This window comes from Corapipo altera, unplaced genomic scaffold, assembly GCF_003945725.1.
Source record: "Corapipo altera isolate COAL_440 unplaced genomic scaffold, ASM394572v1 239, whole genome shotgun sequence".
Taxonomy (NCBI): domain Eukaryota; kingdom Metazoa; phylum Chordata; class Aves; order Passeriformes; family Pipridae; genus Corapipo; species Corapipo altera.
This window is the reverse complement of record NW_020884938.1, coordinates 3,716,964-3,726,088: the sequence shown is the minus strand read 5'-3', so window position 1 is coordinate 3,726,088 and position 9,125 is coordinate 3,716,964. Positions and strand designations below refer to the sequence as shown.

Below are 9,125 nucleotides of genomic sequence, written 5' to 3'. Positions count from 1 at the left end.
GCCCATGGCGCCAGACAACCATCTGTAGCTCATACTCATCTATTTTACACTGTTTCATGGGTGACTTTTTCTTCAGACAGCAGGAAAATGACAGTGTAAAGGGCAAATTCAAACTCCGGGCTCACACCAATAAAGGTGCTTCCAATCGGCTTGACTGAGCCCTTCCAGCTGAACTGGATGCCTAAAACTTGGACATCTTTGTCAGGCTGAAAGCATTAAAGCTCATCCAGTTCCAACCCCTTGCCATGGGCAGGGACACCTTCCACTAGCCCAGGTTGCTCTGAGCCCCATCCAACCTGACCTTCAACACTTCCAGGGATGGGGCAGCCACAGCTTCTCTAGGCAACCTGTGCCAGGGCCTCACCGCCCTCACAGGGAAGAATCTCTTCCTAATGTCCAGTCTAAACCCACTCTCTGTCAATTTGAAGCCATTCTGAGGATGTCTTCCAGTTCAGTGTGTAACAGATAGCACTCAGATATTTACCGAAATCAAACAGCATAGCAATGAACAGTGGCCATACCCATCAAACATACCTGTCTCCTTCTTTCCTGGCGTAGAGCTGGAACCAGATGTCATAGAGCTGATGTTTGAAATCAGTAAGGTTTGGCTTTGCTAGGGTTTTTTTGAGCAGATATTCATGAGCTCGCTGAAGGATAGAAAACCAAGACACAGACACAGTTTACTTTTTAATTCAGTGTTTTCAGTGACAAAAAAAGATCTGCATTACTTACCCTCATGACCTCTGTTGCTAAGATAGCATCAAGAAAACTGTTGTTTTCAGCTATTTCTTCTGGAGTCACTACTTCAGCTACACCAGTTGATGTCTCATAGTTGTCCAATAAGGAAATATAGGCTGCGGAAAAAGAGAAACTTCCAGCATGCGCATCCTGATGATCAGGCCATATGCCTGAGTGTGCCATGATAAAAACATACCATGGAATACGCCTTGAGACATAACCCTTAGAGAAAGCCATTCCTTTATATGTCAAATTCCATTTTCAGGAATGCTGTTGGAGGTAGATCTCGAAGTGACTCAAGGCCAGATCACTCCTGTACCTTTTAAAGATCTTTTTAAAGATAAGCATCTTCCTTAGGGAGCCACGTGCTGAAGCAACAATGACCTTCTGCCAAAACAAATCACATCTGACCACCACAATTACAGATCTAGGCTTAGGAACTTGAGCTATGCTGGCACAAGGCTTTGTGGGCATTATTTCAGTGGAGGAATAATACAGCTTAAACCTACATGAGATAGCTTGAGAAAAATTAGGGAAGGAAATATACATTCATGGACGTGCTTGAACTATAGCGTCCAACAGCAATGCATGGAATAGCTATGGATGTAGAGCTGTCTGCAAGGGCTTAGAGGCTGTGAGCAAAGGTATTTTTTAATATACAGAAACATAGAATCGTAAAATGGCCTGGGTTGGAAGGGACCTTAAAGATCATCTTGTTCCAACCCCCTGCCATGGGCAGGGACACCTTCCACTAGACCAGGTTGTTCAGAGCTCCATCCAACCTGGCCTTGGACACTTCCAAGGATGGGGCAGCCACGGCTTCTCTGGGCAACCTGTGCCAGGGCCTCACCACCCTCCCAGGGAAGAATTTCTTCCCAATATCCAATCTAAACCTACTTTTTGTCAATTTGAAGCCATTCCCCTTGTCCTGTCACTCCAGGCCCTTGGAAATAGTCTCCCTCCATCTTTCTTATAGCTCTCTTCAGGTACTGGATTGCCACAATTAGGTAACCCTGAAGCCTTCTCTTTTGCAGGCTGAAAAATCCCACCTCTTTCAGTCTTTCCGCAAGAGTCTCATCCTTTTCACTTTGTAGTGAAAGAATCACAAAGAAATTCAGATTTTGGCTAAGGCATAAAAGGATGTTCTCCCTGAGGCTAAGGTCAAAGGTAACCTCCATGTTATGAAAACCCCCTTCAAATGACGCACAGCCTGATGATCCTCACGGTCGGGGTTGACAGAGAACCTGGCAGCAAGCTGGCAATTAGTGACGAGGAATTTAAACAACTTTTAGGAAGTATTTACTGTAATGCCGGATGGAACAAACGTAATGCAGCCCAGACCAAAGGTCACCAATCAAAATGTGTATAGTGTCACCAATAGCATGTCACAGCATGCACAGTGTCTTCAGTGTCACCAATAAGAGTGCGTGCAGTGTCTTCTGTATCACCAATTAAAGTGTATACAGTGTTTTATGCTTGAGACTTTTGACCAATTGTGTTGTGGCACGATAGTTAGTGTACAAAGAGTATAAAAGAAACACTTGAGTGCAATAAACAGCTTCCTGATCACCTTACACCTGGACTGTGTCTGATATCTGTGTCGTTTTGGCCGTTCCGACTTTAACGACACCTCACCACCATCCAAATAATATACGATGCTATATTTTAGGCAAACCCATAAAACCCAACATGGATTCTTCATGTCATGTCCACCGTTAACAAAAGAACGGGTCTCACTTGAAAAAGTTTTTATGGTCTTCAGGAGTCCTTCATTTACATTGTGGAACAGATGTCTGACTGCATTGTCCCCAACAGCACTGTCCCCTGGCTGTGCTGGACCTGCTTCTCCCTGGGAGAAATACCAGAGTAAAACAATGTGGGAAGTAAGATGTCCTCAGAGGAGACAGTGCCTGCCTTTGTAATAATCCAAACAAACCCCATCAGGATTCTTTGTTAGGAATTGTCTTCCTATGAAACAAGAGGAGACATTACACAAGAACTGCCAACATAAAATAAAAAAGCCATAATCTCTGACACTGTAAGAGCCTGAAATTTCTCCATTGGCTCAAAGATGACTGTGATGATCCATGTGACAATTCAGTTCTGATCAATAGTCAGCTGTGTTACTCTGCTATATAAATGACAAGCAGAAGTAATGTAGAGCCAAGGGTCCCTCCCAACTCAAATAAATAAAAAGGACATTTGAGGACCCTCCTTCTCTGTGCAGTTGTGAGGAGGCTTTCCTGACAATTTTCAAATTTCTATTTCATAAAGGGCATTCCCAAGGAAAGAGGATAGAAGATGAGTAGCAGTTTGTTAACATGGGCAAGGGTAAGTAGAGCCTTGTTAAGACAAATGGAGAAACCATATGGGAGAAGTTTCTCCCACGCATATTTTGGCTATATTTTGGTACCCCTATTTCAAGTTTATCAGCAACAGAACATTATATGTTATAATGTGAAGCACCATTGGAATAAAACATTTGAGTAACATCGGAATAAAGTGAGTATTTGTGTGAGTACAAAACTGGATTCTGAATATTCAGTGGCCTCTTGCAATCTGTGGCTAAAACACATGGTTGTGTTTGCACTACACTGACCTAGAAAGGAGTGAAATGGCTGCCTATCAAATCTGATACCCACTCTTCCCTTACAGTTCCCTCAGACTGTAAGCAACAGCCCTGAAATCCTCTTCACCCACGCCTCTGTGCTATTCCCCACTCTCCAGGAAAAACCCAAGAATTCCTCAAATTCCTCCCTTATTCCCCTAAGAATGACTTGGGTTCTATCTCACCTACTGCAAGTCACCCAGACTGTACACACAAACCATCATTCACATGCTGAAACATCCATGGATGTCCAGGAGAGGACCTCAGGACATCTCTAGTTCTGCTCGAAGTGTGGCCAGCACTGATTTCAGACCGTATTGCTCAGAGTATCATATTGTTAGATCTTGAAAATGGAAATTACAAAGCACAGGCAATTGTTTTTAGGAAAGGCACTTTTGCAGACACCTTTTCCTACAGCACCACACTGCCCTTAATCCTCATGTGACTTGGCAGCTGGTTACCTGCACATCAATTGTGTAGTCTCTCCCAGGCATGAGGTGGTGAACATCCATATCCCACATCTCACTGAAAAGTTTAGAAAGTTCATGATTTAAGGCCTTCCTGTCAAGAAATACAGAGAAATACACATTAAAAAAAGACATGCTGTTACTTCTTTAAGTCCCACTTCTGGAGTCTTCTAATGTCACTCCATGTTCTGCATACCAGCTTGTTATCAGGAGAGGTTTCTCTTTCTCCCCACACCTTCCTGTCAGTGCTTGTCTAAAAATCACACATTCATCTTTAAAGAATGCAGGTAACCCGTAAAGAAACTTGAGCCTCCCCTAAGGTTGTGTTAGAGTTTATTTGAAAAAGTTCTTGTTGATAAGTCTTCTTGCAGTTTCCAAAAAACAAAAATGAAGACAGTGGTATTTCATTCTTGTACCAACCAGAGGCAAGCAGGAGATGTTACCAGTGTGCAACAGTGCTACCAACAGAACAGGAAGTGAAGAATTCCCTCTACAATAAATATCTCTCATGCACTGATCTCTGATGCACATAGAGACCTACCTAGGCTGCTCCTTTCCTTGTTTTTAATGGAATTTTGCCCTGCATAGTAGTGTACAGCTTTCAGAAGTCTGTTCATCCGTCTATCAACAAGATTTAGGAAGTTGTTACTGTGATGAACCGCCCGCCCAGAGGTAGCTCCAAGTGCATCATGTCCACATCAATAGGATCAAGACAAAGAATAGAGTGGAGAAGAAAGAGGAATTGATTAATCTGTAAACGAGTGAGAGTGGAATTAATCAGTTACAAACCAGCACGTGGATCAAAGCCCAGAGAAGAACCACTTGATAAGTTTGAATTCTCCTCCAAAGCAGAAAATAAGAAAAGTACTGAAATCTGTTAACAATGGGCATTTCTTTCAAATAGCTGTTTGGCCAACGTGCCATGATTTTAACTGGTTCTCCCATACTAAACTAAAGCACCTTCAAGTCCAGCTCTGAACCTCTTGATTCCTGTTATGTCTTCTCCTTCTGTGCTGTTCAGGATGGAGATAACTCGCTGTATCCTCCTGCCAGTGGCAAAATCCATTCTCTCAAGCAGGAAGAGCAAACAAATATTGTGGTGAAGTCACAGTCTTCTGACATGGCAGCCTTCATGAGAGGCAGCTTGAGAGCCAGGAAGTGCAAAAAGTGAGCCAGCATTTTATGTGTCCTCTCCTCTCTGCACTTTGTGGCAGGCTCAGAAACTGATGGTTTAAGCTCCATATTGGAAGAAACAGAAAGTAGCAAACTGTGCTTGGAGAACTGAGACTTTTTTCCCCTGTCACTGAGCAATACTTTTTCTCCAGATTCTCTCTGTAACTTTGGGGTGGAACTCATACCCTAAGTTTAAAACCCTGAAAAGCTCAAGTAATCTGTGCTTAACTCTTTGGAGCTTGATGCCCAAAGAAATTCACATCCCTGAGCTAGGAGCCAAAAGCAGGCAGTTTACATTAAAGCCCCAGAGGATGTGCTGCAGCAGCTGAGGAGCATAAAAAATATATGTAATATTCACAGAACTATTTAGAGTGGGGAAAGCAGCCTCTTACAGAAGGGCAGGGCTGCCACACCTCAGGCTGCCTGGAGCTGTGAAGCTGAACCATTATGTAACTCAGGAGTTACTGACAGATCTACAAGATCACTTGAATTTTGAACTAGGCTTGAAAAGGTGTCTATACCTGAAAGAAGGAAAAAGACTTAGACTGACCTAATTTTATTGGGTCACTTTTCTCCTGGGTTCTGGGCCCTCCTGCTGCCTGCCCCTCTGCCTCAGCTTATCCTATCTGTTTGAGAGCCATCATACTGTGTCTAATACAGTTTTTACTTTGGAAGTGGTGGATAGGAGTCTGCTGTATGCTGGACATTCAAGATATGTGAAGCATTAGAGAGAGTGTCAGTTGGGTTTTATTATAACACTTTGTTCCATAAATTCAGTATTTTATACACACATATTTTAGTATGGATGTATTTTGGTAAAAGTCACCTACACAGGAGATCTGTCATCCCTTCAATACCTGCTGTTTCTTCTTGGTCTGCTCTGAGCAGATTTATCCTGTGTTTATAAAGCACTTTAGGGCTTTTTTGCACCTTTCCTCCTCTAGAGATGTTATGTAATATCACATGAGCTCAATGTGTCTACTCAGGAGAGGGTTACCTAACAGATTTCAATCCTCATATTTGTTTCATAAATATACTTCTACTAAACGTAATCCTGCATTCAGAAAACTTGTCCCAAAACTCTGAATTCACTTAATTTTAGAAAATAAAGCTCTTTTCTCTCCTTTATCTCTGCTGGGTGCTACCACAATATCATCGTGGACTTTTCCGTGTTTCTCTGTTTCCAAACAGAGAGCACCTGTACATATTGAAACTGAAGGTTAAACAAAAATACATCCTTGCCAAAGCAAAGAACTTGTTTAGCAGCTTACACAGTCATCTTGTAAAAACTCTTTCTGGATAGTATTTCTTTCAAAAAGGGCCATAAACTTTGCTTACACATATTAGATGAGACAACTTCAATGAGAAGATGCTCAACACCTTCATGCAAATCCATGACACACTAGCTTTTAGGTAAGGTTGTTCTGGAAAAGAGTATTGCACATTTACTGTCTGGATTTCAATACAAATGTACGTATGACTCAACCCAGAGATTCTTATCATCAATTCTCAACCTCCTCCCTATGGTGAAAGCTCTCAGTTGTTAGATTTGTGATTTCAGATAGAATAAATTAGTTCTGTGCAAGAAGTGAGGCCAATTGGATTTTGTCCAGTTGGAGCCTTGCTGGGCTGTGCTTTCATGGGCAAAGCACCACCCCAATAACAAGAACACTTAGTCTGCACTTCTAAGAGCTGAGACAACTTTTGGGGGAGGCTCTTTGCAATAGTAACTTGATGCACCAGCAGTATGGCTAGAGCAAAAGAATATATCATCCCCGTATTATTATGGCTTTCAAGTGAAACGTTCATGGTGTGCCTGATTTTTCTGAGTGATTTTCTTGTATGAAACCTTCATTCTACCCAAACCAAAGAAGATTTTATTGCTATAAATCAGAAATTACTCAGGACATGAAGAGAATTAAAGGTCAATGGCAAATAATGTGAGCAAGTCAACAGTGTCAAAGCAAGAAAAACGTGTTGCAAATGGGTCACACAGCTCTGCAAAGAAGGTTTGATCAAACATCTTCTCCAAAGTAAATTTACCTTCAGAGATCCTTTGAACAACATCCAATTTTAAACAGTCTTTAATCTTTACACAGAGAACTAGAGCATTTGGAACACCAGAACATCAACAAGAAGTTTCCAATCACTTTATAAAATGGGTTCAATGTTGTGAAATGCATGCATCAGCTTATATGGTTAATAGAGGATAGAAGCCATTATCTCCATTTTCCCCTTATGCTACTGTGTATGTCTTTTATTTGAGTCCAGTGAGTTTGTGGTTTTTTTTTTTTCGTTTAAAGCTGTTATTTGAAATACCAAAGTTTAAGTGAGGAAGGTTTTGTAGGTGGAAAGGAAAAGGCATTGTGAAGGAACAAACATAAGAGGGGGCAGTCACTCAGCAGTTACTCAGTCTGTCAAGGTCCTAGGCAGGCAGGTGATGTTTGAAGAAGCAACTCTACATTATCTCTGCATTACATTATAGCTATTTTTAAGCAAAATCTGATCTTAGCATCACCTTTATTTTAAGCTAAACCAGCTTATGGCTCAGAAGTCTCACTGATTTTTTACACTGAAGTTAGAAAACAGAATAAAAAGAGGAAGCAGGGCTATTGCTGTGCTGCATGTCACATAATGTTCTCCCAGACAAATGTATCCCACCCCCTTCACCCTTCGTGTCAGAGAAGAATTAGTGTAAGTTTCTCTTACCTACTTGCCATGCCAGGAAGAAGTTTTTCACTCAGCAAATACTCTGAGCAGAGATAAGACAACCTCAGAAATCCTCCTAGTAGTCCAAGGCACAGAGTTGCCTCCCTTTTATACCCCAAGGACTGTCACTCACACTGACAGGCAGCACAAAAGGGAAGGGACAGGCAGGAGGTGCCAAACCCCACAAGAGGCCGTGGAGTGTAAGGACAGCAGCACAACTCACGCTTCTCTCAGCACAGGAACACTCAGACCAGGAAGTCAAAACCACCTGCACCTGGTTCCTGCTTTTCCTTACCTCCTCTGGCCGGGAATACTGGAGGTGACAGCAGGGAGACGCATGGCCACCACCTGCTCTCACACCTGGATTTCCAGATGCAATCCTCAGATCCATGCAGGAACTTAAGCCATGAGTCACAGCATTGCATCTGGATTATTTGCTGAGCAGATTTTAGATTTCTGCCTGAATTTTGGGGCCCAGAAATAAGCACTGCAAGTCTGAAAACCCTGCGATAGACAGGACATTCCAGTCTTGCTGTTCCACATACAGTTATTATTTGACAATAGAAGGGAAGATGATAATAAATCTGAGATCAGTAGAGAAGGAAAAACCCCAACATATGCTTCTTTATTCTTCTCTGTTCTTGTGAATATAGGAGGCATTATGACAAAGACATGCTTTAGAAAGGCAGCACTTTGCATGCACCACTGGAAGCAAGTGGTGGCAGGTGCTGGTAAATGCAGGTACCCATTCCAACACCTGTCCTGGGAAACTTGCATTCATTATGTGATTAAATGAACCTTCAGATGGTTTAAAGCTTCTTTTTGTTTGATTGGTAATTTTAGCATTTTCTTCTTCATAATAATTAACTCCTAAAAAACATAGCTTTAGGCCTAAACTGTGTATATATATATATATATACATATGTATGTGTATACATAGAAGTCAAAATGGCTTGGCACTAGGCTACCAGTTATAGAAGTGGTTCTGCACCTCTGGTCCATGTACTCCTTCAAAGAATCATATTAGAGCAAAATAAAGCCCCTGGTAATGAAGACACCTGACACACAGAATTGCATAGGAAACAAGACTTAAAACACATTAAAGTGAAGCTTTCTTATGACACTGATATCACAAACTTCAATATCCTTAATTTGAACAGAAATTTTCCTTATCATTTTTTACTAGTATTTATTGCAGTTCTGGGTAAACACAAAAAATCCAATGTCCTGCATTTATCAACTGCCCCAGTTTATCAACTGAATGCAGGAAGTCTTCTTCTGGGTTTTCAGTTAAAATACAAGGTTGGGTCAGCAGCATCACTAGCAATCTCAAAGCCAAATGTGTACTTAAATTTTGTTTAAAACTTCCATCGCGTGATTTAGACATTGAGCTAAGAAAAATGAAGGCATCCCAAACTAAAAGGAGTGTG

General features: G+C 41.6%; 1 protein-coding gene across 2 annotated transcripts; it reads right to left on the bottom strand.

Moving 5' to 3' along the window:
* Window positions 1–397: 397 nt before the first annotated feature.
* Window positions 398–7,763, bottom strand: LOC113955384 (poly(U)-specific endoribonuclease-A-like). Of its 2 annotated transcripts, XM_027660804.1 has the most exons (5): window positions 7,700–7,763; window positions 3,808–3,907; window positions 2,476–2,587; window positions 733–854; window positions 398–647 (listed from the first exon to the last, which is right to left on the bottom strand). In XM_027660804.1, the coding sequence occupies exons 2-5, from the start codon at window positions 3,865–3,867 to the stop codon at window positions 525–527; spliced, it is 417 nt and encodes a 138-aa protein (XP_027516605.1). In that variant the 5' UTR covers window positions 3,868–3,907; window positions 7,700–7,763; the 3' UTR covers window positions 398–524. The 2 variants fall into 2 exon arrangements, with proteins under 2 accessions (XP_027516605.1, XP_027516604.1); XM_027660803.1 differs by lacking the exon at window positions 7,700–7,763 and having other exon boundaries at window positions 3,808–4,105.
* Window positions 7,764–9,125: the final 1,362 nt, after the last annotated feature.

Bases quoted from the DNA above. Each gene is read 5' to 3' on its own strand.
- LOC113955384 (XM_027660803.1), bottom strand. From the start codon at position 3,948: ATGTCTTTTTTTAATGTGTATTTCTCTGTATTTCTTGACAGGAAGGCC. The intron at 2,588-3,807 runs GTAACCAGCTGC...TATTTCTCCCAG, and splicing joins ACTACACAATTGATGTGCAG to GGAGAAGCAGGTCCAGCACA. The intron at 855-2,475 runs GTGAGACCCGTT...CTTTTTCCGCAG, and splicing joins GACCATAAAAACTTTTTCAA to CCTATATTTCCTTATTGGAC.